Genomic DNA, 25,682 nt, shown 5'->3' on the forward strand with positions numbered 1-25,682 from the left:
TGCGTGAGATACATTAATCCGATGCGTGAAAATGAGGGATTTTGGAAATTTGTAAAACTTATAGGGGATAATTGTAATAAGTAAACTAAAAGGTGGGATTTCTGTAGTTAATCATAATGTAAGAAATTTTACAATATCAATATAACTTAACGAAGATAATATGTTTCTTTATCCTATTTCCTTGAATCATGTACTATATTAATCACGCTATAAATAATTACCTGTTGTTGTAGGTCAACTTTTACCAGATTATGCAATGCAGTACACAAAAGCTAAAACACATTAGATGTGCACTCATNAGATGGGAGAGAGGCAAGGGCATGGGATTTGACAATGTATCTTAGATACATGCGAATTCATTTGGATGGAGTGTATTTAGAACAAATTACACATAATTTTGAGTCCATGTGTCCCGAGATACATGTATCTAGACACACCAAAATCTGGTTAGGTTCATACTATTACAACGTGGCGTGCATCTAAGTAATCAACTCATACACTAATGGAATTTTTGTAAGTTATCCTTTAATAAATAGTTTTTGACCAATGGGCCAACCCCGATCCGACCCCGATCAAGCCTCAAAGGCCAAGGGCTTATATGAGCCAGACTTATATGCCCTAATTTTGAATGGACTTGAAAAATCCTATCCCAATTCTACCTCAATAACGAGTTGGGTTGGGCTAGCCTCATGGGCTAATCCCATTTTGATGGCTTTAGGTGTCTTTTAACTATTAACTTCTAAATTAAAATACGTATCATAATGTAAGAAATTTTACAATATCAATATAACTTAACGAAGATAATATGTTTCTTTATCCTATTTCCTTGAATCATGTACTATATTAATCACGCTATAAATAACTACCTGTTGTTGTAGGTCAACTTTTACCAAATTATGCAATGTAGTACACAAAAGCTAAAACACATTAGATGTGCACTCATAAGCAACGTAAATAAGTCAAAATCAATAAGAATAACATAGTCATTAACAACATGACTAAATCAAAGGCAGTGAATTCAGCCTTTGATGAATGCATTGTTCAAAGAAATAATAGAAGAAAATAAAGAAGACTACCTTAACTAAAGACAATTGAGGGGAAGAAGTGGTAACTTCCCATAAATCAATTTATTGACGCAAGAAACAATTGTCCTTATGTGCCCGAACTCTTCAAAATATTGTCGAGTGTGTGTCAGATCCTCCAAAAGTTATACGTTTTTAGAGAATCAGACATGAGTAAGATAGAATTTCTAAAGGGTTCGAGCAAACATAGCGAGACACTTATGAACAGCTTAAGGTTTCCAGACAATTGTGGTCTCAGCAATCATGGATGTAACAATGTAGGGGTCCATGTTCGAAGCAGGCCTCCTGTCCTCGAAATATCCCTTCCCTGCCTTATCTGTATCTCTGCCTACACGAACGGAGCAGCCACGATTGGCAACACCCTGGGCAAACAAAGTAGCAACATAAAATGAGACAGACACTCGAGATCAACATCACTCGTATCCTCTAAGTAGACACGAAATGAACGAAAGATTGGCAACATTGATGGGCTGAAAGAGAGGGAATTAAACGATAGTTTACTTACCCATTTGAAGGAGTTGATGTCAGCTGTTTCATGTTTTCCAGTGAGACGACGTTCATTGCCTTCACCATAAGCAGCAATGTGCTCTTTGTGCCTTAATCCAAGCTTCTCAATAGCCTTTTTGATGATTTCATAGCCTCCATCTTCCCTCATAGACTTGGTACTGAAAGAAACATTCCGCGTCAATACCTTCACATAGAGAGAGCGCGAGAGCCAAAGAAGGGGGCAGGGGAAAGGAAGTTCGATGAAGAACTTCTATCCAAACACATAACTACTTATTCATAAAATCCGTTTCAACACTTAAAATGTTCTTCAACAATTGATCATGCTTATAAGTTATAGCTAGACGGGCTCATATACTATAGTAGAATAAAAATGTCATTCCTCTACCTGTAGTTTGCGTGTGCACCAGCACCATTCCAATCGCCCTGAAAGTAAACGGGAAAAAACATGATGTAAATGCAAGCCTCAGAGCAGATCAACCCGACATTAAGTAATAGTAAAAAGATATAAAACAGAAAACTCACAGGGATAGGTTTCGGGTCAAATGAAACAACAACTCCAGCAACCTCAGCAATCCTCTGTTCAACACGAAAACAAATAAGCAAGTGAAACAATCAAACTCCACATTCGAGCTAGATTGAAGATTGAAATGGTAAACAAGTTTAAAACAACCAAGTATAATACCTCTAGAATGTAACGTGCAGTCCACACCTCATCACCAGCTGAGATACCTACAGCAGGACCAACTTGGAATTCCCACTGCATAAAATTACATCAAGTTTAATGAGTTTGAACTATGTATACATATACAAAAATAAATAAATTAAGATCATACTCTTGAACACTTTGACTCTATATCCTGAATTCGCCTCTGTATGAAAAAAGCATTATACCTGTCCAGGCATCACTTCCCCATTGACACCGCTGATGTTAATTCCAGCGTAAAGACATGCCTTATAATGTGAGTCAACTATATCGCGTCCAAAAGCATTGGCAGCTCCAGTTCCACAGTAGTAAGGTCCCTAAGGGAAAAAGTAGCAGAATTGTAAATGCTGTACTTCCAAGATTAAAATACAAAATCCATTCGTTGTGTAGATTTAATACGAAAGAAGAGAATTTTAGTTCAACAATGTTATGGGAAAGTTATGCAAAGTAAAGAGAACAATGCCACTTTTTTGGGGGAAGGCAAGGGCGGAGGTATTAGCACTTGACGTAGTTGTTCTAAAATCTAGAACCCATAAAGTTGAAATCTTGGCTCCACATCAAAGAGAAGGCCAATGCTAGAAAAACAAACACGTTTGAGCTTTTGAGATTGCAAAGTAAGCGTTTGAAAAAAAGATTTCAAAAACTCAAAACTTTCAAATCATCAAATTTTACTCAGTAACTTTATGATCTGTAAAGATATTTTGACGATCAAGATACTAAATGTCGAAAAAAACAACTCAAACTAGGTTTTTCAAATGGTTAACACAAATAACTCAAAATCTCTAAAACTCCATAAAAAGTTTAAGGTATTAGTACCTGAGGTCCAGGGAACCCTCCAATAGGCCATCCGAGAGGCCAGTTAACCTCTTTCTGCAGCAAAGTGTACTCTTGCTCGATACCATACCTAATTGGAAAAATTAATCCAACAATCAAAATATTTCTGAACGACACAACAACAACAACAATAACAATAGTATACCCAGTGTAATACCACAAGTGGGGTCTAGGATGGGTAAAATGAACGCAGACCTTACCCCTACCTTTGTGAGGTAGACAGGATGTTCCCGAGAAAACCTTTTTACGCTAAAAATCTAAATTGAGTTTTTCAATACCATGGTTCTTCAGCAGCAACAACAGGGTTGCTGAATATCTTGGCTGCATTGTGCCTCTTGTTTGTTGGAATGGGATCACCAGCTGGAGTGTAAGCATCACACATGACCTTAAGAAAACAAAAAAAACGATTAAAAACTCACACATTTACCAAATTCCAAGAAAAAAACTACAGTATCCAATAAGCTATATTGCTCGTACTCATAAAAAATATTGACGTGTACATGTTACATCCTCCAAAAATAATGCACATTGTTGGAGGATCAACACATGTGCGCGCCAATATTTTTGGAGAATCTGTGCAGGATTCGATAATAGGTAACAATAACAAACCAACTCACCAAAATATTGTCGCCTCTCCTGAATGGATCCTTGAAAATTGCTTGAGGACTATTTGAAATTTCATTTTAATATCATCAGATGATTCTATTCAAATAATGAAACTTCACAACGTATTTTTGCACATTAACGAAAAACTTACTGTAGGATCACTTCACTGTCTTCTCCAGAAGCTTGCCCGGTGCTAGAACCGTCATAATTCCATTTCGGAAGCTCTGAAGGATCCTTAACAGGACCTGAAAGAGTCTGTAAATTATAAAAACAAAACAAAATCACCATGTTTGCAATCTTCAATCACTCAACAACAGAAAAATATTGTTCATGAATAATAGTATTAATAATCGAAACTATGTAATACCCTGGCTTTGCTCCTGAGATCCGTGCCTGATCCACCAATCCTAGTAAAAAAAAACATGAAAATACATACCAAGTAAAGAGATTAAAATCATAATATAGGTAAGTCAAAAGAGAAAAATTGCACCATTGGTAAATTTTTTCGGTCACAGATTTGAGTCGTAAAATCTGTCATAAAAATACTTCATGTACAGGGCTGGCCTCTTTTTTAGGGTATACATAAAGGTACATTTTCTTTACCTATTAGATCCATTTCGCGTAATTTAAAATGCTATATCTATCTTTATTAGGATTCAACATCTACTTTTAATACATATAATTTTTCGACGAAATTAGATTCAGATGATTGTAGCTCGTCTCCCGAGAAGAAAGAGACTTTTTTACAATGTCCTTTCTTCTTCTTAAAGAAATGAAAATTAAAAAAACACGACGAAAATACATAAAAATAGATCTAATCAAATAGTCCAATAAAGCACTTCCTACATAACAAAAGTATACTTAAAAAAACAGATTGGACGATCTAAAAAATGTTGTTGCGCCTGTATCGAATCCTCCAAAAATATATTACTTTTGAGGGATGACACATGCACTCATCGGACATTTTTAAAGAATTTGAGCAAAGTAGGATTAAGCTATCAGATAAAACACTGACACAAAAACCTAAAAATCAGAAAAAACCTAAGAATCATAAAAGCCATAAGTAAATCTAAAGGGAATAAAAACTAACCATATGTATTCAGCAATAATTTTCTTCGTGCATTCAGATAAATTGAGATTGATGAGATCTGAAATCACAGACATAATGAAAAAAATTCAATTTTTTGTGTGTAAAAAATTAAGTATTGATTCAGGGTGGCTTATTGCCTTTAAAATAAGTCATCCGCTTTGGGGGCCAAATTATTAGTAATAATAAAATTATTATAAGCTTTTTTTAACAAAATAATTATAGTATATCTTTTAATTTATTTGTCTCTTTTTTAGTTCATTTTGAAATTTTAAAGCTTTTTTTAACAAAATAATTTTGAAATATATATATATATAATATAAGATCATAGAAAAAAATAAAGCTTTTTATTAAAAAGAAAGAAATAACTTTACATCTCAAAAATTATAAAATAAAAAAATAATTAAAAATTAGGCTTCTGATTTATTTTAGCTATAAACCACTAATTAACATGATTTGTGGATATGTAGAGAAGAAAGGGGTGTCCTTTTTGGAATAGGTAATTTCAAGATTGTGTAATTATTCGGCAATAATTACGGAATTTTCTTAAAATTTAATTTAGTTAATTAAAAAGGAATACGATATCACATATTAAAAAATTAAATTTGTATTTGTTATTACTACTTTTTTTTTCCTTTTTCTTAAAAGGAATTTTTGTAAATAGGGCTATTTATGTTCAACTGTATTTTGATTTCAAAATATAGTAAAATATATTGCATTCACGTGCATAATGAGCTATTGTACTATATTTCTATAGTAAAATACACTATATAATAGGGGGGAAAGGGTAAAAAATGCCCTTATACTATGTGAAAAGATCAAAACTGCCCCTCGTTTATACTATGATTCATTTATGCCCTTATTGCTAGAGAAATGGGCCAAAAATGCCTTTAATGAAACGAAAGTAACGGCAGCTTATTAAACAATTTAATTAGTCTTAATTAACTTTTTCACTTATTAGATTTTTAATTTTTTATTATTTTTACCCTGGCCCATTTACCATTTAACCCGACCCACCCTTCTATTTACTCTTCTTACAGTCATTTCTAGATCAAACTCTCCCGCTTGTAGTTCAGATGAACACTATGCATGCTTCTTATTAGGGTTTCTTATTGTGAGGATTTTACCTAGCCCAACTCCATTTTCTCACAAGATTTATTTCTTCCTCTTTCAAAACCCTAGCCCCCTCTTTTGAATTTCTCAAATATTCTTAATTGGGTGTAACTTTTTCTTCATTTATGATGATATCGAGTTTGCTCTTGACATTTCATTGTTTATGGAATGTCTCAAGGTTCTAATTTTTCATATAGATATAAGAGCATATGCTATTGTGGAATTGTAGCAGTACTCAATTTCATATCGAGAATTCCTTCAAATTCATCAGGTTGCCAAGCCTGATGTGGAAAAAAAAATTCTTGTGAAATTTGTGGATTTCTTTTGAATTTTTTTCACGAATGATGAATTTAATTTTATCTTTCGTTACGACATTATTAAAGATGGAACAAGATAAATAGTTCACCTACAAAATCACATTTTTGTTGTAATTTTTCTTTACACAACTGTTTACACTGTATTTTCCTTAATTTCTCACAAACAAGTCTCATTTACTCTCTAAAACATGAATTATCCAATATTAAATTATCATCGTCTCATGAGTTTTCACTAATAAATATTAGTAACTTAGAAGTTGATTTCTTATTTGTTTGGATGCTGGAAAACAAGTGGTATTGTTGTTGTTTCTTATTTGTTTGGATGCTGGAAAACAAATGGAATTGTTGCTGATTAGTGCCATAAAGTAGGTAATGGATTATGGTGATACAAATTTCAGAGCTGCAAATTCTTTAATTATATTTATGTTAGCTTTTAAGAACATAAATTGCACTTAAAATTTTTCAAAATGGCTTTTAATGTGTTGATATACTCTTCTAGTAAGCAAATGGTGCATAAATGCCCTCCTAAAATGAAAAACTCCATATATCCGTGAGTACTTGAATAAAATATGCCCTTATATTATGTGTGGAGGCCCATAATTGCACTAAAAAATGAACATTCAGTGCCCAACATCCAACCAAACGAAGGAATTATAAGTTTTAGCAATATGCCATTACACTAAAGAAGAAGATTCACTGCACATCACAACACCAAAAAGAAGCAAATACTAACAAGACCAAATGTTAAACCATTAATCTAAATAGAGGAACAAGTATTCACTTTAAACCTTTACACCAACAAATGCAGATTCATTGCACACCAACACCAAAAACTATCAAACACAAAACAAGTTCTAGTGTCAACTGTCAACAAGACAAGTTACACCATACAACCAAATTCACATCCACATTTTAGTGGTCAACTATCACCAAGACAAATGTGAATTTTAAAAAGAACCACCAAAATATTTTCTAAGGTAATATTCCAAGTGCATTCAAGCAAAACATTAAGTTCAATTCCTAGTCTTTAAAAGTTAACATCATTGCCATCATTATCTGGAATTCCTTGTCCCTTTCTAGCCATCATCTTCAAAAAGCCATCATTTTTTAGCTGATGAAGTGTAGTTGTTGCCTTACCTTTCCAAATAGTTTTAGTTGGTGAATAAGGCAAATTTATCGGCATTGACACTCCACTAGCATCTCCAGTAAATCCAATTCTCCGTGATCCAATTATTGGCTTAGGTTTTTTCTTTCTCTCTTCCAGCCTTCTGACTTCAGAAACAACCATTGGCCTAGTGATGGGTCTTCTTCAGTACCGACTTTAGGACCATAAGGTTGTGTGGTTGAATAAACTGATTGTTGTGTCCCCACTTCAGTTTGAAACTCTATTTCTGCTTCATTATTTGTACCACCTGAATCATGTACCCTTGGAGTTGAGGTTGTATCATTGCATTTCTTTTTACAATTTCTTGAACTAGAACTAGCTCCTTGAGTATTATCCTGTCACCAAAGAAAAGACATATTACTTTAGTTCAGGCCGTTACAATATAGCTAAGTTCCAAATTAGATGCTTACATTATAACAACCCCTTGTATTATGGTTAGGTTCACCACATTTTTTACAATGCATGGTTGATCCCTTCCTGGATTGACTCCACTCTCCCTTCCTTTTCTCTGCTTCATCTGATACTCTATCTTTTTTAAGTTTGGGTCTGCCTACAGTCTTCACAACTTCTGTTGATTCCATGGCTTGGGCTGGATTGACTTTCCAAAATTTAACTCCCCTAACATGTTGTATTTTGTTCTTGTAAGTTAGCAAATAAGCCTCCTTACAGTAATACCAGTGTATTTGTGTTCCTGGTTAAACCTTAGAAGCCAACAATACAAAAATGAATTAAAAATTAAAATAAGTAAATGAAGACAACAAGTTGAAAAGGCTAAAATTGAGGATAAAATACCTTATCATACAACATGGCCTTGATAGCATGGGGGCATGGTATTCCCGATAAGTCCCAAGCCCTATATGCGCATCTTTTATCCTTCAGATTAATTGTATGTCTATCATCACCTTCTGTGACTTCGTAATCAAAGTCACCATTGAACTCAACCTTGCATCCATGAGCAATTGACCTATAAACATTGTATAACTTAATGCACGGTGGACTGAAATCTCCCTTCCAACTCCTAACTTTTGCTTCATTAGAAACCAACCTTCTCATAACCTTCAACCTTATTTCTTCCAACATTTTGATGATAGACATATGCCCTGCTTCCAGAATCCATGCATTAAATGACTCAGTGAAATTATTGTCAACCATGATATTTTTACATTGAGTATCAAAATACGCCCGACACCAAGTTTGAGGTTTATATTTCACCAGGTCTTTGGCAACTTCTTCATCTATGTCTCCTAATTTTCTCAATTGATCTTCAAAGTCTTCAACATATGTGGCCCATGCACACCACCACATAAGTTTCTTGGCTTGTCCACTCCTCCACTTTTTACACCAATTAGCCTCAATATGCCTTACACAATATCTGTACTTAGCTTCAGGAAACACACTCTTCTTAGTATCAACTAACCCTTATGAAATAAAAAAATAGTCAACATCATTATTAATTTTAAAATTGAAAACAAACATCAGTATAATTATTTATGTGAGAAATATAGGAAAAGAATATTATTGAATTGTTGTTGTTTACATTATTACATTGAGACCCTATTTATAGACCCTAGAATACAATCTTTTACCAAGTAGGATACTATTTAGTATTCCTATTTCTATTTCTATTACTATTCCTTTTCCTTTTCTAATAGAATTGTATATACCTATTTCTATTCTAATAGGATTGTATAACATATTCCTATTCTAATAGGATTGTATAAACTTATTCCTATTCTAACACTCCCCCTCAAGCTAGTGCATACAATTCATGTACCTAGCTTGTTACAAATGTAATTAACATGAGGACCGATGAGGGGCTTGGTGAGATATCTGCAAGTTGATCACTCGACTTCACAAAATTGACAATCAATCCCAATGTGCTTGGTCTTCTCATGAAATACTGAATTTGATGCATAATGTTGATAAAATACAGAGTGATAAAATTACAGTGTTGGAACTTTCCAAAACAAGCTTGCAAAGACTGTTTCAGACCATAGAGTGACTTACGTAATCAACATACAAGGCTACTAAACCCCCCGCCCCCCGAGCAACACAATTAGGTGGTTGCTCCATATATACTTCTTCAAAATGCAACGGTCGTTGCAAGTGCTCAAAATCTAGTATGAAGTATATGGATCATGTTGGAATTAATATATGAGTCGATATTAAACAAGTAACCGAAAAACTGGCCGAAACATGCTCATATGTCGGAGTATTAGATTTGATGGCTAAAAGTGGTCACAATCTAAGAAATAAAATTATATGGGTAGGGTCGGAATGATGTCATGACCCAACTGAAAAAGTAAAATTTATACGGGTAGGATTGGAATTATGGCACAACCCTACGCAAATCAGATTTGAGGAGTCACCGAAAAGACGAATGGAACCATGCAAATCAAATCTGAGGAGTCACTGAAAACACACATGATGCTATGCAACTCAGATATGAGAAAATAGTTCAAAAAAATCCACGGTACTACACAAATTAAATATGAAAAGTAGTCCGAAAAGATGCACGGTGCTACACAAATAAGATATGCAAAAAAAGGTAGTCACCAGAAGGATGACATGGTGCTACACAAATTAATTATGAAAAAGTAGTCACTGGCACGGTGCTACACAAATTAAATATGAAAAAGTAGTCACCGGAATGATGACACGGTGCTACACAAATTAGATATAAGAAAGTAGTCACCGGAATGATGGCACGGTGCTACACAAATTAGATATGAGAAAATAGTCATCAGAAAGATACACGGTGACTGCTAACATAATCGTTGGCCAGACGGGCATCATTTATGGGTGCCACCCGTCGGCAGCGGAAGCTCTTTGATTTTCTATCAAGATCGTAGAGCCTCTGATACCACTTGTTAGGACCGAAATAAGCAGGTGTAATGCGGAAGCTAGAATACAATCCTTTACCAAGTAGGATACTATTTAGTATTCCTATTTCTATTTCTATTATTATTCCGTTTCCTTTTCTAATAGAATTGTATATACCTATTTCTATTCTAATAGGATTGTATAAACCTATTTCTATTCTAATGAGATTGTATAAACCTATTCCTATTCTAACAATTTATCTCAAGGATGACAATTTTGATTATCAATTAAAACATAAGGAAAAGACGTAAGTTTTACCTTTTGCATATCTGAGATGAATGTCACTCCATGTCTATCTTTAAGATTCAACGAACACTTCAAAAGCTCCAAAAAACCATTCTCATGTCTTGCATGTCTCCTTATCTATCACTGCCCATGCAATAAGATAAAAATGGTTCATACAATCTTGACCCGTAGCAACTAATAGTTGCCCCTTATATCTTCCCTTTAAAAAAGTACCATCCAGCCCAATAAGTGGTCTCAAACCACTTTTCCATCCTTTCTTCAATGCTTTGAAACAAATGTACATCTTTAATAACTTCCTCTTTCCTTGTAAAAGAGCTTCTTTTGATATATTGATAACAACATCACTTTTCGGATTAGAAGTTCTAAGTTCTTGTCCATATGCTTCAAGTTTGTTATAGTCATCAAGAAAACTCCCTTCTAGCTTTTCAAGAGCCAACTTCTTATCCCTTTTAACCTTAGATGTAGACACATTCATGTTAAAAAATAGTCTCTAACTCTTCACGCATGTCTTTTACCTTAAATTGAGAATTATACTAAACTTTTCTCTTGAATAAATGTGCTAGTGTGTTAGCATTAGCCCTCGAATTTTTATAAGTAGAATCACATGTATGTTTTGAATTCAATGTTTTGATGGAACAAGTACTACTTTTCTTATCCTTTGATACTAAAATTGTGAAGGGGCAGCCTTCAACACATTTATACCCGGCCCTAGTTGTATCGATTTTCTTCACCCTTAGTCCATAACGATTGGCCATTGCATAGAATCTTATTACCCTTCTAGCTTTCGGTATATCCTTAAATGTTTGCCCTTTCTCCAAAACTTTATAATTCTCCAAAGTATCATTCACACCCCTTCTTTTTTCTTGGCTAAAGACCTCAAGTTCTTCCTCATTATAATCATTAGAATATGATTCGTCGAATTCACTAGAACTACTTTCTTGGTCAGATGCTACATCAACATCCACAATATATGTCTCAATATGATATGTGGTGTTTTAAGCAAAAATACTCATATCGGGAGAATTAACAACAAAGAAATTTATCACTCTAAACTTCTTACTGAATAAGTACTGCAAAGTTCTCATACCATCATCGTCTGTCACCAAATAATACCTTCCAGAAGGCCCAATTGCTAAAAGTTGATTTACTTTAGTGAACCCTAAATTCTTTGTGCACTCTTCGCAAACATCAGCAAATCTAACATTATTGGCTTCATACCCAGAATAAACATGCATCGAATTCTGATTATATAATAGCTCAGGAGAAATTACCGATGTACCCCGTAGTGAAAAATCAAGTTGACTTTGTCAATCATCTTCAAATACAACCCAAGAAAAAGGAACAAAGAAGGGCCCATGTCAGTAACTACACATAATTTTAGTTCAAAAAAATCATAAAGAATCTCATATAACATAATAAAAAATTTCGGGACCACAAAACACCCACCAAAATCATAAAAAGATGAACTTTATCTCTAAAACTAAGTTCTTTTATGTGAATATTAACTGACAACAACTTTATATTACACATAACCCAATAATACTTTATTTTGACAAAAATACACGAACCCAATTTGATTCTGACCAAACCATCCTAATCCTACATTAAAATATGATGAAAATTAGTAACATACCTTGAATCTATAGCTTTATATTTTAAGAGAAACTTGATTGTCTTGCTTCAAAGGTTGGTAAAATCCTCACAATAAGAAACCCTAATAAGAAGCATAGTGTTCATCTAAACTACAAGCGGGAGAGTTTGATCTAGAAATGACTGGAAGAAGAGTTAATAGAAGGGTGGGTCGGGTTAAATGGTAAATGGGTCAGGGTAAAAATAATAAAAAATTAAAAATCTAATAAGTGAAAATGTTAATTAAGACTAATTAAATTGTTTTAGAACCTGCCGTTACTTCCGTTTCATTATGGGCATTTTTGGTCCATTTCTCTAGCAATAAGGGCATAAATGAACCATAGTATAAATGAGGGGCATTTTTTATCTTTTCACATAGTACAAGGGCATTTTTGACCCTTTTTCCTATAATAAATGTATTGGTGAGTATTATATATTTATGCCTAATTGTTTCCCACGAATAATAAGCATATAAGTAAGTTGTGTAATATTTTTAAACTATTGGTTTTTCAAATAAATATAGAGCCTTGCTAATATATGTATTCCTATTTCATGTGTTATTTTACATAAAATAATACATATATTTTTATGTAAGCTATTTTGGTACTAAAATATAACATTTATTTATCATATAGAGTTTCATATAAGAAATTAAACAATGTGTTAGTATGAAGAGTTTATATTAGTAACACGTAATTTTGTACTTAGACCCAAATGATATCTTCAATCCTTTATTTTGAATATATTCATAAAAAATGTTTTTAAACTTCTTTTTTGTTATTTTATCCTATATGTTGATGTGTTTAAATTACAATTTTTTAAATTACTTGGATAGATGGCAAACGTGAGTTTTCTCTTATTTTTTTATATAACAAACCCTGCAATATAAATTGTATTGAAATGGAGGATTCAAATAAAGCTCCGGTTTGATTATAGATTTTTCTTTAAAATTTTGAAAAATTGTGTTTTTGTAGTTGTGATTTTTGAAGCTTGAAGTTGTACTTAGACATGCATTTTACTTGAAAAGGTTTTAAGTTTTGTGAGTGAAATTCCCCCAAAATTCATCTTAGATTTTTTTTTAGGACATATTTTCAAAATATGATATAAAATGGCAAAATCTATTCTCAAATAGAATTTTAAAGATAATTTCCAAAATCTGATTCAAAATCCAGGTCAAACACTAGCAAAGTACTCCCTCAATTTCAATTTGTTTGTTTGATTGATTTTTACTTGACACAAAGATAAAGAAAATAAAAAGACTTTTATCTTGTGATTTTAATATTCCATGTGAAACTTGAAATTAAAGAGTTAGCAAAGAGTAGACATTTTTTTTCTTATAAATCGAATAAAAAACAAATTGACATAAAACATACACTCCCCCTGTGTAACGACCTGTTCCCGTCATTATGGAAAAGCCAATGGAGAAGGAATTTGGGTCAGAAAACTTCTGAGTAGTAACTTGGAAATTTCTAGCCAAGGCCAGATTTGGATGAAATCTAAGTCAGGTGAGGTCTAGAGAAATCTGGTAATGAATGGGGAATTTAATTATGAATTTGATCACATGAGTGGATAGCGAAGGCGTTAAGGAGCATGTACGACTTTACGAAATCAAATTCGGGCGAGTAGAACTCCTGAAACTCATCTTGGCGTGAAATGGTAGTTTTAGAACGTTTCAGTTTGAAGGTGTCTTGTGAAATGAGAGCTTGAAACTCTAATTCTGAGGTTCTGTCTCCGTGCAAGTCGCTGGGGCGGGATGGGGTCCGTCGTGGCGGGTCAGTCGCGAACTTAAGTCGGGAAAACCCCCAATTTCGTTATTTTCTGCAAAACTTCATTCTTAAGAGCAAAGGAACGACTCAGGGCAGTTTCTTGACAGATTTCCACGACTTCTAGTGCTAAAGGTAAGGAAATTACACCCTTAATCCGTATTTCGATTTTTAAAGCTTAGAATCTTGGGTAATTATCATTGGAAGAGGGTTTTGACCTGAAGTTAATGGTGGGGAAAAGCCCTAGCTGAACATTAGGATCATGGGTTTGGTCTTGGGTTAATAAGTTTATTATTATCCGGGTAAATTAGACCTTGTTTAGTGATCCTTGCATTAATTGATTGTTTTAGATCAAGAACGAGTTGAAAGACTCCGAAAAGGGAAGGCTCACGTGTCTTAGGAGTATTCAGGCTTGATTTCGAGGTAGGTGATGGTTCTATTTCCTATTGTGTGATATATGTCGATTAATATATTGCTTCATTGTATGCATGCATCTATGTGAATAGGAAAATGTGAATTACTATTTGATTTTATGACTATGAGTACTGCTCATTATGGGTGTGATTGTGACTGTGGTTGTGCTGACTAGATCGGGTGTCACATTTCGACACATATATTGGATCGGGTGTTACGTTCCGACACATGTTTATTGGATCGGGTGTCACGTTCCGACACACTAACAGTTTGGATGTGGGTTCTATGAGAGAACCACATATGATTATTACATATATATTTACCTGTCGTTGATGTTGGGAAACTGTATGTTGCTTCTAAAAATGATAATTGAATCATGCATTCTATATATGCGTGTTTACTGTGTTGTAATTACTTTCTTATATTTCGCTTACTGGAGTAGCCGCGTGATCCGACCAGTACAATGTGGTATATATACTGATACTGCACTTGCTCATTCTTTGTTGAGTACAGGGCATCTTCAGGCGGCTACTGATAGACCTCAGCTAGGGGATTTTTGACCGAGACCGGATTCAAAGGTGAGCAAGTTCTTTCAGGTTGCCATGGTTCCTTCGCTAGTGTAGTCCACTCTTTTTGGACTTAGACTACATGTTTAGATCACTTTTACTTATGTTTAATTTCTGGGGTTGCACCCCCTCTTTCTTAGACTTGTTGATTGTTAGAGTTTTGATACAATAACTTTCACTTCTAGGGGTTGAACTTCCGCGATGATTATGTTAGTTGTTTTGTTTAAATCTTTGGAGTTTATGGGAACTCCATCTTTAGTCGTCATTTAAACCTTCTGTATCTTTAAATGCTTTAGTTCCTTATAAATGTTTAGTTGGGGTGTAGTAATGGTTCTCAATCAGAGGATTAGTGTGGGTGCCAATCATGAAAGTCTGGGTCGTGACACCCTGTCCCAATTTATGTGACACATTTCATTTTCGAGAGTCAAAGTGTTTAAGTTTGACCAAAAATTTTCTCATGCAATCTTCACACTTTTAAAAGTAACTTTTATATATTTGTAAACTACGTAAAAAGTACTAAGTTACAATAATTGACAATTCAAAATATTTAAAAGATGTATGAAAAAAGTTGCGATCAAAGATAAACTTATTTGAATCTCGAAATCAAAAATGCGTCACATAAATTGAGATAAAGGGAGTATCAATTTTCACATTAAAAAATGTAGTTTAAAATCGTAAGTCCTTATATTCAAAAACATTACATGATTTCATTCGAAATAGCCAAACCTTATTATACAAGATTATTCGATATTAATGCTGATAAGGTATATATCATCTCATGAATTAGTTATGTTGTACGTAAACAACCAAAATGGATAAGTGAATCTTGATGATATGCTAAAGAATGATTGTTATTTCTCTCAATTTGTTTATCCAATAAATCAAATTACATCGATATTTATACATAAGAAAAATAAGAGATAAAATAAAGTAAATTATTCTACACTTAATATAAATCCTATCAAATATTCTATGATTACTGCTACAAAATATTCTACCAGACATTGATTTCTTATACCATTTCTTTTATTTTGATATTAGAAACTCTTTTCTTCTTTTTCAAGGATATAGGTTTTAATTAAACCTTATTAAAAAGTCTTGTATTATTTTTTTTCTTCTTTATTTCATCTGTATGTGACGATATACTAATTAATTACCCTACATTCCGCAAATAAATTTGTAAAGTTTGCTATAGTGTCACATATATGTTTTTAATTAAAGTGTATTAGAGGCCCCATAAATTCATTGATATTTGAGATATTAAAAAAGATTAAAAAAAAAAAAGTAACTTTCTCCTTGTAAACCTCTTTTTTTTTCTTACATATTTTTGTTATAATGGAAATGCATAATTTTATTTCTATTTACTAAACTTAGGAAGTTGAAGGTGACGTGCCTTTTCGTAGTGGGCAAAAATAGGGTCATATAACAATTATTCAAAATTAAAAATTTACGTGACAAATTACTTGATTCATCGTAATGTTAGGGTAAAGGGTCAAATTTATTTTTACACAAATGTGAAATGGGAGAGATTTGTCCTGCATTAATAGTGGACGTTAATTATATATTCGTTGTTATTAGTTAAAGTTAAACTTATCTTTAAATTATGCGAAATGAATATATTTGTCCTTATTTTAAAACGATTTTAAACTTAGGATAAATTTGAATCTTTCACTAGTAATATTCCGGGGATAATCTTACCATTTTGCATTTTGTAGTTCAATGATAAATTTGACCCTTTCTTATAATAATAATTATTTTTTGTTCCTCTTTTCTCTCTCACTACCTCTACCACCAATCGAGTTTTTTTAATTACAGTATTGAGTCGAGCTCAATCGAGATTGTACAGTACTTAGTTGAGCTGAGCCTGAATTGATTCTTTAATATTTAGTTATGTGTAGTGCTATGCTATTAGAAAATTAAATTTATGATAAATTGATTTTAGAATATAAGGTTAATTAATTTAAATTGGCCCTTGCATTTAGCTTGACTGAATTATATATGATATTAGTTTGAAGTAGAACTCAAATTAAATGAAATTAACTTAATATTATTGAACACTGAATAGAACTTTCAAGTAAAAAATTAAAAATAAAGTAACAACAAGTTTAAAAAAATTGTACAATGTTAATTTATTTGAACTTTTAAATTTAAAATATTACTTACATGTCGTTATACCAAAAAAGTTATCTTAAATAATAAAGTATATTAAGAAATTAATTTCATTTAATTAACTAAAGAAGTACAAAATCATATATAATTATAATAAATAATATGACTTAAAGATCAATAGATGAATTTTAATTTTAAAGTAATCATTATATGATCAAAATGAGCTAACCAAGCTTAATCGAGCTGACTTGAGCCGACCGTAAGTCGGCTTGATCGACTATATGCTCAGTAAATATGCTAAATGACTTAAACATGCCATATATAATAAGTATTATTTTAATGTATAATCAGATAAATTTGGAGGTTGTGAATTTTTTTTTAAAAAAAAGAGAGGGGGTTCGGAGCTCCAACTTTAGCCTGAAAATATTTTCACGGTCTCTTCCATACTACTGAACCGTCAATCAATTTTGTTAGGGGTTCACAAGTTAATATACATATATATTTATTTAATTTTTTAGTACAAATACATAGTCTACAAAAAAGCTATTGGATTCGTTCGAATCCACGAACCCCACCTAGCTCCGCCTCTATGCATAACCACATAAATCATTCCTTCTGAAGACTATTTCCAATGTGGTTTTACCCATAGACTAAGTTTGAGAAATAGTTATAATCTAGATCATGAACACTTTTCATGAAAATTCTGTCTACGTCACTAACAATTAGTGAATAAAAATATTTATATTATCCATATTTATGGTACTACTTAGGCTTTTGATGGCTAATAGCTAGTTGTCCAGGTGGATCTAGAGAATTTATTACGAATTTATGTAAATTCTAATTTNCTGTGCATAACCACATAAATCATGCCTTCTGAAGACTATTTCCAATGTGGTTTTACCCATAGACTAACTTTGAGAAATAATTATAATATAGATCATGAACACTTTTCATGAAAATTCTGTCTACGTCACTAACAATTAGTGAATAAAAATATTTATATTATCCATATTTATGGTACTACTTAGGCTTTAGAAGGCTAATAGCTAGTTGTCCAGGTGGATCTAGAGAATTTATTACGAATTTATGTAAATTCTAATTTTTGTTCAAACTCTACATATTGTAATATTAATTTTGAAATTGTCCTAAAAATACGTAACTTTTAAATTCTGAATTACCCTAATTTTGGATATGTTAGTTAGCTTGTTTTTTCAGTTTGTTAGAATCCAGATGTTCAATTAGTGGAGTTTGTTACAATTATTTTCTCATTATTTAACTTTCTTTGTTCTTTGCAGTTTTTTTAATAATTTTATTTCTTTTTCAAGGGAGTTTTGTTTGTTGTGGACTAGGTTAAGGATAAGTGGCTGTTTCTGCAAATCAGAAAATATTGAAATAATGGTTACCTTTTAAAGATATGTAATCATGACATTTTTGTTGGCAGTGATAATTATTCGATATTTTATGACCAAAAACGAAGTAGTCTAGGACTCTAGGTAGATGTGCATAATAAGGCAGATAATGTGTTAATTCTTAGTTGTTTTAGTTTACATGACACAGTTTGATTAAACACAAAATTTAAAAAGAAAAAAAACTCTTGAAATTTATAATCTAAAGTAAAGTATAATATTTGTGTAACTATAACTATAAATCATCGAGCATATCTCAGGGGCGGAGCTATACCTTAGCGAGGGTGGTCAGATGAACAATCTTCGTCAAATTTTTTTATGAGTATATATATTAAATATGATATTTTTGGATATATACTAATTGTTGAACACTCTTGACATAGTGAAAAAAGATAGCCCAATGGTTAAGACTGTTCAAAGTCGCCTTAGTGGCCTGGGTTTGATCCCAAACTTAGGCATTTTGTTCAATTTTTTGTCCTCAAGTATGAACACCCTTGACGAAAATCTTGGCTCTTGTCACTGACATATCCAAGAGACCAAAATAATGACACAAATAAGTGTCTTGGAGACGATTTTTCTCTTAATTGCACAGAAATATGAGCAAAACACATGCATTCAAACACTCGCAAATGCTTGTTATAATAGTTGTCCAGTAAGAAATTTGTGAGGTTTTGCTAAGATTAAAATAAAAAGTTTAAAATTAAGTTATTTTAAACATAGATTTTTATTTTTTTGGGTGCTAAAAATGACAGTGTGACACATAAAAAGTGAACATTGAAAATATGAGAATTGGTTAAAATTCACTACCAATAAAAAAATTCGCTTTGCCGTCTGCGTATATATTGAATCTGTTGGTTAAAAATATATGAGTTATGTGGTACCTCACTTCTAGAGCAAAGGTTTTTCCATAGCAAAGCAGTGGTAAATTTGTGTTATAGAACATGATTTTTAAAATATATTTTCACTGAAATTATGGAAAACTTCCTAATTTTTCCATATAAAAATATTTTTTTTTCTCTTCTCACCAATTTAATTCAAATATATGTGAGAAATAGCTGGTGAACATTTATCAGTAGAAAATTTCAATCGCATTTTTTAGTAGTAGATATGACGTCACCATATGAATGATGAGCAAACTTGGTTAAAATGATTAATAATTCAAGTGTACTATGTTTCCTCACATGAAACACCCAATTATGGAATTTTTTCTACCTATAAATAAGTCTCTCATTTTATGATAATTTCACAACATAGAATATTGAAATTTACAACTATGAATACCTTCAAGAGAGATAATGTTTTGTGTCACATTTTACTCTATTCTTGTTTCTTCCTTTGTGCAGGTTAATTTAATTTGTCTAATCTTTAATTTAATTCCCTTCTATCTCCATATATATTATCCATATAAAAAATATAAATTACCCTCTCCTTCTTATTTTCTCCATTTAATTATATTTATGACAATATTATATCTTTGCAGGATTTCCAGTGTATGCCATAGACTATGACTACCATTTCACTACAAAGGCATGTTTTATATTTACATTTATAATTTCCCTATCGAAAAAAAAGTATAAAAAAACAACGCGAATTATTGATATTTATGAAAAAATTGTTTGAATTAATCGATTTTTCGTGTTATATATATTTTGTAGTGTTTGGAAGAGCCTTTAAATCCACAATATAGTGGAGGAATTGCTAAAAATCCAGAAATAAATGATGGATTAAATGGATGGACATCATTTGGAAGTTCAAAAATTGAGACAAGAACATCAAAACAAGGCAATACCTTTATTGTTGCTTCATATAGAACACAACCAAATCATAGTTTTTCTCAAACGATTCACGTTGAGAAGGATACAATGTATACTATTTCAGGTACATTAATATTTGTTTCCCTTGTTAAGAAAATCGGTCAATTGACACCCCTTCGTTGGAAATTAGTTACAACGTAATTAACTTTGTATGTATACATGCTACATGTTGAATTCACTAGATTTTTCTTTTCTAATTTCATATTTTAACTCATGTTACTAAAAATTCTGGTTTTGTCACTGTTATTTTTTGTAGCATGGTTACAAGTGAGCCATGGAAAAGCTGATGTTGTAGCAATGATTAGAACACCAAATGGTGATATTCCCACAGGTTAGAGTTGTGAACCGTTATTTTACATATATTAGTCGATTTTTTATCGACCCAAGCAAAATTTGGACGAATTGAATTATGGTTCATTTTTTAATCCATTCAAATTTGACCCAATCTGCTCATTTGATGACTCTAGGTTGGGTTATTGCAAAATCTGGATGTTGGTCTATGTTGAAGGGTGGTTTTAATGGGAACTTTTCTGGCCCTGCTGAGTTATATTTTGAGGTTCAATTTATTACAATTTTATTATTATTCCATCTACTTTATATTAATGTTAAATGTTTTACATTTTTGTCTCTTTTTTTTTTTTTTTTGTTGATATTGACATTTATGGTTTTAATTTCAGAGCAAGGACATTAGTTCAGTTGAATTATGGGCAGATAGTATCTCTATTCAACTATTTACCTTGTTGGAATGGAAAGCTCATCAGGATCAAAGCATTGAGAAGGTCAATAAAATAACTTTCTTGAAATTTTATGTATATTGAAAAGATATATATATATATATATATATGGAGTGACGGTATAAAAAGTTGATGCTTGATCTTTATAAGGTCACGTGTTCAAATCGTAGAATCAACCACTGATATTATATCCCCTTGGGGGTTCACTATACAACTACTAGAAAATCGCTCTTTAGGTCACATGTAAAAATCGTTGAATCAACCACTAAGGGGTACAAGATACACCTATTAGAAAATCGCTAATTTCTGACATAATCCATTGGGAATCCCTTATGAATGAGTCAAATTTTGATGGGAGTTTAGTGTATCTGACTGTCGTTTTTATTAGAATTTGAAATCTTGTTATAATAAAAGTTCATTTTTTTTAATTGGGATATTATAAAAACGTAACATGCAGACTAGAAAGAGCAAGGTGAAGTTACAAGTTGTTGATCATCAAGGGCAACCAATATCCAATGCAACAATAATGATCAAACAAACAAGTTCTTCATTTCCAATTGGCAATGCTATGAGCTATCACATCTTAACCAATACAGGTTATCAAGATTGGTACAATCCAAGGTTCAAGCTAACAGTTTTCGAGAACGAAATGAAGTGGTGGGAAACTGAACCACTCCCTAACAAAGACGACTACCATTTAGCTGATGCCATGCTTCAATATGTCCAAAACCGGTCCATATTACTCCGTGGACACAACATAGTTTGGGAAAATAGGGATATGTTACCTCAATGGGCAAAAGATCTGCCACGTCCCTTGTTAGCAACCGCGATTGAAAGAAGATTTAACTCGTTGGTACCAAGATATCGTGACAAAGTTATACATTGGGATGTTGATAACGAAAACATGCATTTTTCGTATTTGGAGAGTCAAACAGGCGAAAATACAGTGTATTATTACAAGAAGGCTTATGATATGGATAAAGGTGCACTTTTGTTCTTGAATGAATGGGGTACAATTGAAAATCCTAATGATATTGTTGCAAGTCCAGCTAAATATTTAGCTAAAATTGAGGAATTTAGAACTTTGGGTTATAATGGAACTCTTGGAATTGGACTACAAGGACATTTTGATACTCCAACTATACCTTATATTAGAAGTGCACTTGATATACTTGCAACTGCAAATTTGCCTATTTGGATTACTGAGTTAGATGTTTCAAGCAGACCCCTTCAGGTAATAATTATTAATTAAAATCTCATCATTTTATTTTTTGAAGCTATCAAATTATATATACTATAGTCATGTATTTGATAGTACAAAAAAAAAAAAAAACTGGATTAAACTGTTGTTGGGCCTGGGAATATGGGCCTAAAGTAAAGGAGTTTGATTGGAAGATCCACTTGTGTCAAGGTATGAAAGTCGACCTTAGTGATCCGATAGAAGGGCCAATAAATGTTATCGCTAGGGATTATAACATGTGTTGATTATAGAATAAATACATATTGTCTGTGTACAGAAGTTAAACTCGTTGTGATTTTTGGAGTGCAGGCAGATTATTTGAGAGATATATTGGGGGAGCTTTATACACATCCAGGAGTACAAGGGATCATGTTTTGGTCACCATGGCAACCACAAGGATGTTTTAAAATGTGTTTAACTGATAATGATTTTAATAATTTGCCTACTGGGGATGTTGTGGATGATTTCATGAGGAGAATAAATCATCAAGGATTAATTAGCTCTACTAATCATGATGGTTATATTGAGACTTCATTATATCATGGAGATTATGAAGTCATAATTAAACATTCTGCAATTAAACATCAGTCATTTGCTCATAAAATTAATGTAGCAAAAGGCAAGGATAGTAGTACCCTAATCATGAAATTGTCTACTTAAATTTTAAGTTTTTGATGAATAAAATTGTCCCTTCATTTTCATCTTGACTTGTTTCATAATTTTACTTATTTTATTTTTTAGAATGTGTTGTTTCTTTGAATTCGATAAATAGAACTTCAGTAATCATTAAAAAGAATCGTAAACTAAAGGTGAATATATAAGCGAGTCCTTTAAAGTTTTACGATTTTTTCTTTTGCTATTATTAAGACTTGTACATATTAAACAATTCTACGTCAATAACATCATCTAAAATATGTCTATTAAACCCCTCATAACTATGATATGGCAGATATGACAAATTCAAACAAAAAAAACACTTGGCTTTCGATTCCAGCTAATAAAAAAAAGAAGAAGTTTTATATTATTGCTATGAAAAGAAACTTTACTTGGTTAAGCAAAGTTACTCTCTTTTTACAAAATTTAAATAACATATGAAAAGGTTAAGAAAAAGTGAAAAAGCATAGAATAGGCTGGCCCCTTTAAACTTTATAAACAAATCATTTTGCATGGGATTTGTTTATATAATATATATACAAAACTTAAGAAGCAAGAACACAACCTTTGTACTTGTACTTAAATACTCTCATTCTCCACACAAATACATCTCTCTCAATTTCAACATGGCCAAAAGACTCTATTTTCTTTTCACTCTCATAGCCATTATTTACCTTTCTTTCTTCTCTCATTTTACCTTTTCGGATTCCTCGGTAGACGCTTTCGTCTACGGAGGATGTTCACAGATAAAATACACACCAAACTCACCATACGAATCGAATCTCAACTCCCTTTTAACATCTCTAGTAAACTCAGCAACATACTCATCGTACAACAAATTTAGTATCATGGGCTCAACTAAACAAGACATTTTATACGGGGTTTACCAATGTCGTGGCGATCTATCGATGCCCGATTGCGCCACTTGTGTAGCCAAAGCAGTGAGTTCAATTGGCAAACTTTGTTCACAAAATTGTGGTGGTGCATTGCAATTACAAGGATGTTTTGTTAAGTATGACAACACTTCATTTCTTGGTGTTGAGGACAAAACTTGTGTGTTGAGTAAATGTGGGCCTTCTAATGGGCTTATTGATGGGACTTCTGTGGGCCGGGTTTTGACAAGTTTGAATGGGGCTGGTGGGCTTTTTAGAATTGGTGGGTCATTAGATGTACATGGTGTGGCCCAATGTGTTGGTGATTTGAGTATGGGCCAATGTCAAGATTGTTTATCGGAGGCAATCGGACGGTTGAAAAATGAGTGTGGCGGTGCGTCGTATGGGAATATGTTTTTGGGAAAATGTTATGCTAGGTTTACTACGAGCGGAGATTTTGAATCCAAATCTAATCATGGTAAGAAAAATAATAAGTGATTCAACTTATATATACTGACAGATTGATAGAGTAAAATTTTTTAATGTTATTCATATAATTTCGGGAAAAATAACTAAATATACAACTTATTTTTATCATATTTTTAAAATTTCCTACCATTTGAAAAAAATTATAAAAATTCCCACTCTTTTCTATTCTCGGAGACATCACTTTGTATCGATCAGATACATCACTTTACGCGATGTATCGGGATGTACACAATGTAACGAGATGTTGAGTGATTTATCCGAACTCGAGACGCGATGTATCAGGACATTGAAGGATGTATCCGAAATCAGGATGCAATGTATTGAAACGTTTTGGGATGTATCTAGATTCCACCAAATTTAAGGTTTTTTTTGTAATTTGGAAATGAATAGGAATATGATGTTTTTAGCTCTTAACACTATGCAATTTGTGTAAAATTTCTAATAATTTATCTATTAATAATTGCAGGTTCTCATTATTTTGAGAATGAGAAGACATTTGCACTTATCATTGGATTATTAGCTGGTGTTGCTCTTCTCATCATTTTCTTAACATTTTTAAGAAGAATATTTGGACGAAATGGTAAGAACTCACATTTTTATCATACTTTTTTTATATATTTTTTAATATTATTCTCTTTTCAATTTGTAAAAGTGATGACAACAATTTATCAGCTTTCCCTTTTACCTTTTTTTGCCTTTTTACTTTTAGATTCTATTAAATTCATATACAATTGTTTGCTGAGTCAATCTACTAGAAAACAAGAAATTAATTAGCGATGGACAAAATTTCATAGACTAAACAAGCGAAAATCCTATGATAATCCCATTTAGTTATGAATTAGCAATGAAGTATAAGAAAATTGAATAAGCTAGGAGCTATTTTAGCGACTGATCACTAGCTGAAAATTATTGAGAAATTTCATAGCTAATTCTATATTTTCTAATTTCTAATAGTAACTTCTTAGTAATGACGCTAATTGATTCTCTTTTTTTGTTTTTTAACTTTTTGCAGGTAAATAAAGAATATACATACGTCAACTTGCATTCTTTATTTGAAATGAGGACTTTATGAAAGAAAGATGAATTATAGAGATGTGGACCATAAAGAAAAAAAGTTGAAAAGGGAGAAAGTCATGAACTTTAACAAAGTGACATTGTTTAGAAATTTGAATTGCATATGCTTTTGTGAAGTTTCATTTCATGTGAGACATTTGATTATTATAAAGTATATTTTTTGTTTCATATTTAAGCAATAACAAACGTAATTGAACTTTATATCCTTTTTATCGTTTACGAATAATTATCCTAATCGGTAGAAGAGACGCCATATATATTTAAAGCTTATAGATTTGAAATTTTAATCCTTTTAAATAACTTATATATATATATATATATCGTTTACAAATAATTATTCTAATCGGTAAAAGAGACGTCATATTTGAAGCTTAT

General features: G+C 32.1%; 3 protein-coding genes across 4 annotated transcripts; 2 read left to right on the forward strand and 1 right to left on the reverse strand.

The window, feature by feature from the left end:
* Nucleotides 1–944: 944 nt before the first annotated feature.
* Nucleotides 945–4,958, reverse strand: LOC125869118 (glutamine synthetase-like). Of its 2 annotated transcripts, XM_049549674.1 has the most exons (12): nt 4,823–4,956; nt 4,100–4,139; nt 3,884–3,987; nt 3,744–3,792; nt 3,405–3,511; nt 3,109–3,196; nt 2,481–2,609; nt 2,272–2,346; nt 2,112–2,165; nt 1,975–2,012; nt 1,588–1,747; nt 952–1,444 (listed from the first exon to the last, which is right to left on the reverse strand). In XM_049549674.1, the coding sequence occupies exons 1-12, from the start codon at nt 4,894–4,896 to the stop codon at nt 1,292–1,294; spliced, it is 1,071 nt and encodes a 356-aa protein (XP_049405631.1). In that variant the 5' UTR covers nt 4,897–4,956; the 3' UTR covers nt 952–1,291. The 2 variants fall into 2 exon arrangements, with proteins under 2 accessions (XP_049405632.1, XP_049405631.1); XM_049549675.1 differs by lacking the exon at nt 1,588–1,747 and having other exon boundaries at nt 945–1,384; nt 4,823–4,958.
* Nucleotides 4,959–19,628: 14,670 nt separating this feature from the next.
* On the forward strand, nt 19,629–22,916 carry LOC125869353 (endo-1,4-beta-xylanase 5-like). Its single transcript, XM_049549932.1, has 8 exons — nt 19,629–19,773; nt 19,911–19,957; nt 20,086–20,308; nt 20,501–20,575; nt 20,712–20,800; nt 20,922–21,023; nt 21,436–22,212; nt 22,528–22,916. Exons 1-8 carry the CDS (start codon nt 19,665–19,667, stop codon nt 22,876–22,878), a joined length of 1,773 nt encoding a protein of 590 aa, XP_049405889.1. The 5' UTR covers nt 19,629–19,664; the 3' UTR covers nt 22,879–22,916.
* A 550-nt stretch (nt 22,917–23,466) lies between these two features.
* Nucleotides 23,467–25,398, forward strand: LOC125867624 (plasmodesmata-located protein 7-like). Its single transcript, XM_049548182.1, has 3 exons — nt 23,467–24,222; nt 24,700–24,813; nt 25,246–25,398. Exons 1-3 carry the CDS (start codon nt 23,499–23,501, stop codon nt 25,251–25,253), a joined length of 846 nt encoding a protein of 281 aa, XP_049404139.1. The 5' UTR covers nt 23,467–23,498; the 3' UTR covers nt 25,254–25,398.
* The last annotated feature ends 284 nt before the right edge of the window (nt 25,399–25,682 follow it).

This window comes from Solanum stenotomum, chromosome 6 (assembly GCF_019186545.1).
Source record: "Solanum stenotomum isolate F172 chromosome 6, ASM1918654v1, whole genome shotgun sequence".
Taxonomy (NCBI): domain Eukaryota; kingdom Viridiplantae; phylum Streptophyta; class Magnoliopsida; order Solanales; family Solanaceae; genus Solanum; species Solanum stenotomum.

What these genes read in the sequence shown, in the direction of transcription:
- LOC125867624 (XM_049548182.1), top strand. Translation starts at nt 23,499, where the DNA reads ATGGCCAAAAGACTCTATTTTCTTTTCACTCTCATAGCCATTATTTAC. An exon ending in TGAATCCAAATCTAATCATG is followed by an intron (nt 24,223 to 24,699) that starts GTAAGAAAAATA and finishes TAATAATTGCAG; the next exon opens with GTTCTCATTATTTTGAGAAT.
- LOC125869353 (XM_049549932.1), top strand. Translation starts at nt 19,665, where the DNA reads ATGATAATTTCACAACATAGAATATTGAAATTTACAACTATGAATACC. An exon ending in CTGCTGAGTTATATTTTGAG is followed by an intron (nt 20,801 to 20,921) that starts GTTCAATTTATT and finishes TTTTAATTTCAG; the next exon opens with AGCAAGGACATTAGTTCAGT. An exon ending in TTTCAAGCAGACCCCTTCAG is followed by an intron (nt 22,213 to 22,527) that starts GTAATAATTATT and finishes TTTGGAGTGCAG; the next exon opens with GCAGATTATTTGAGAGATAT.
- LOC125869118 (XM_049549674.1), bottom strand. Translation starts at nt 4,896, where the DNA reads ATGTCTGTGATTTCAGATCTCATCAATCTCAATTTATCTGAATGCACG. An exon ending in GGAGAGGCGACAATATTTTG is followed by an intron (nt 3,512 to 3,743) that starts GTGAGTTGGTTT and finishes TGTTTTCTTAAG; the next exon opens with GTCATGTGTGATGCTTACAC. An exon ending in GAGGGTTCCCTGGACCTCAG is followed by an intron (nt 2,610 to 3,108) that starts GTACTAATACCT and finishes TTTTTCCCTTAG; the next exon opens with GGACCTTACTACTGTGGAAC.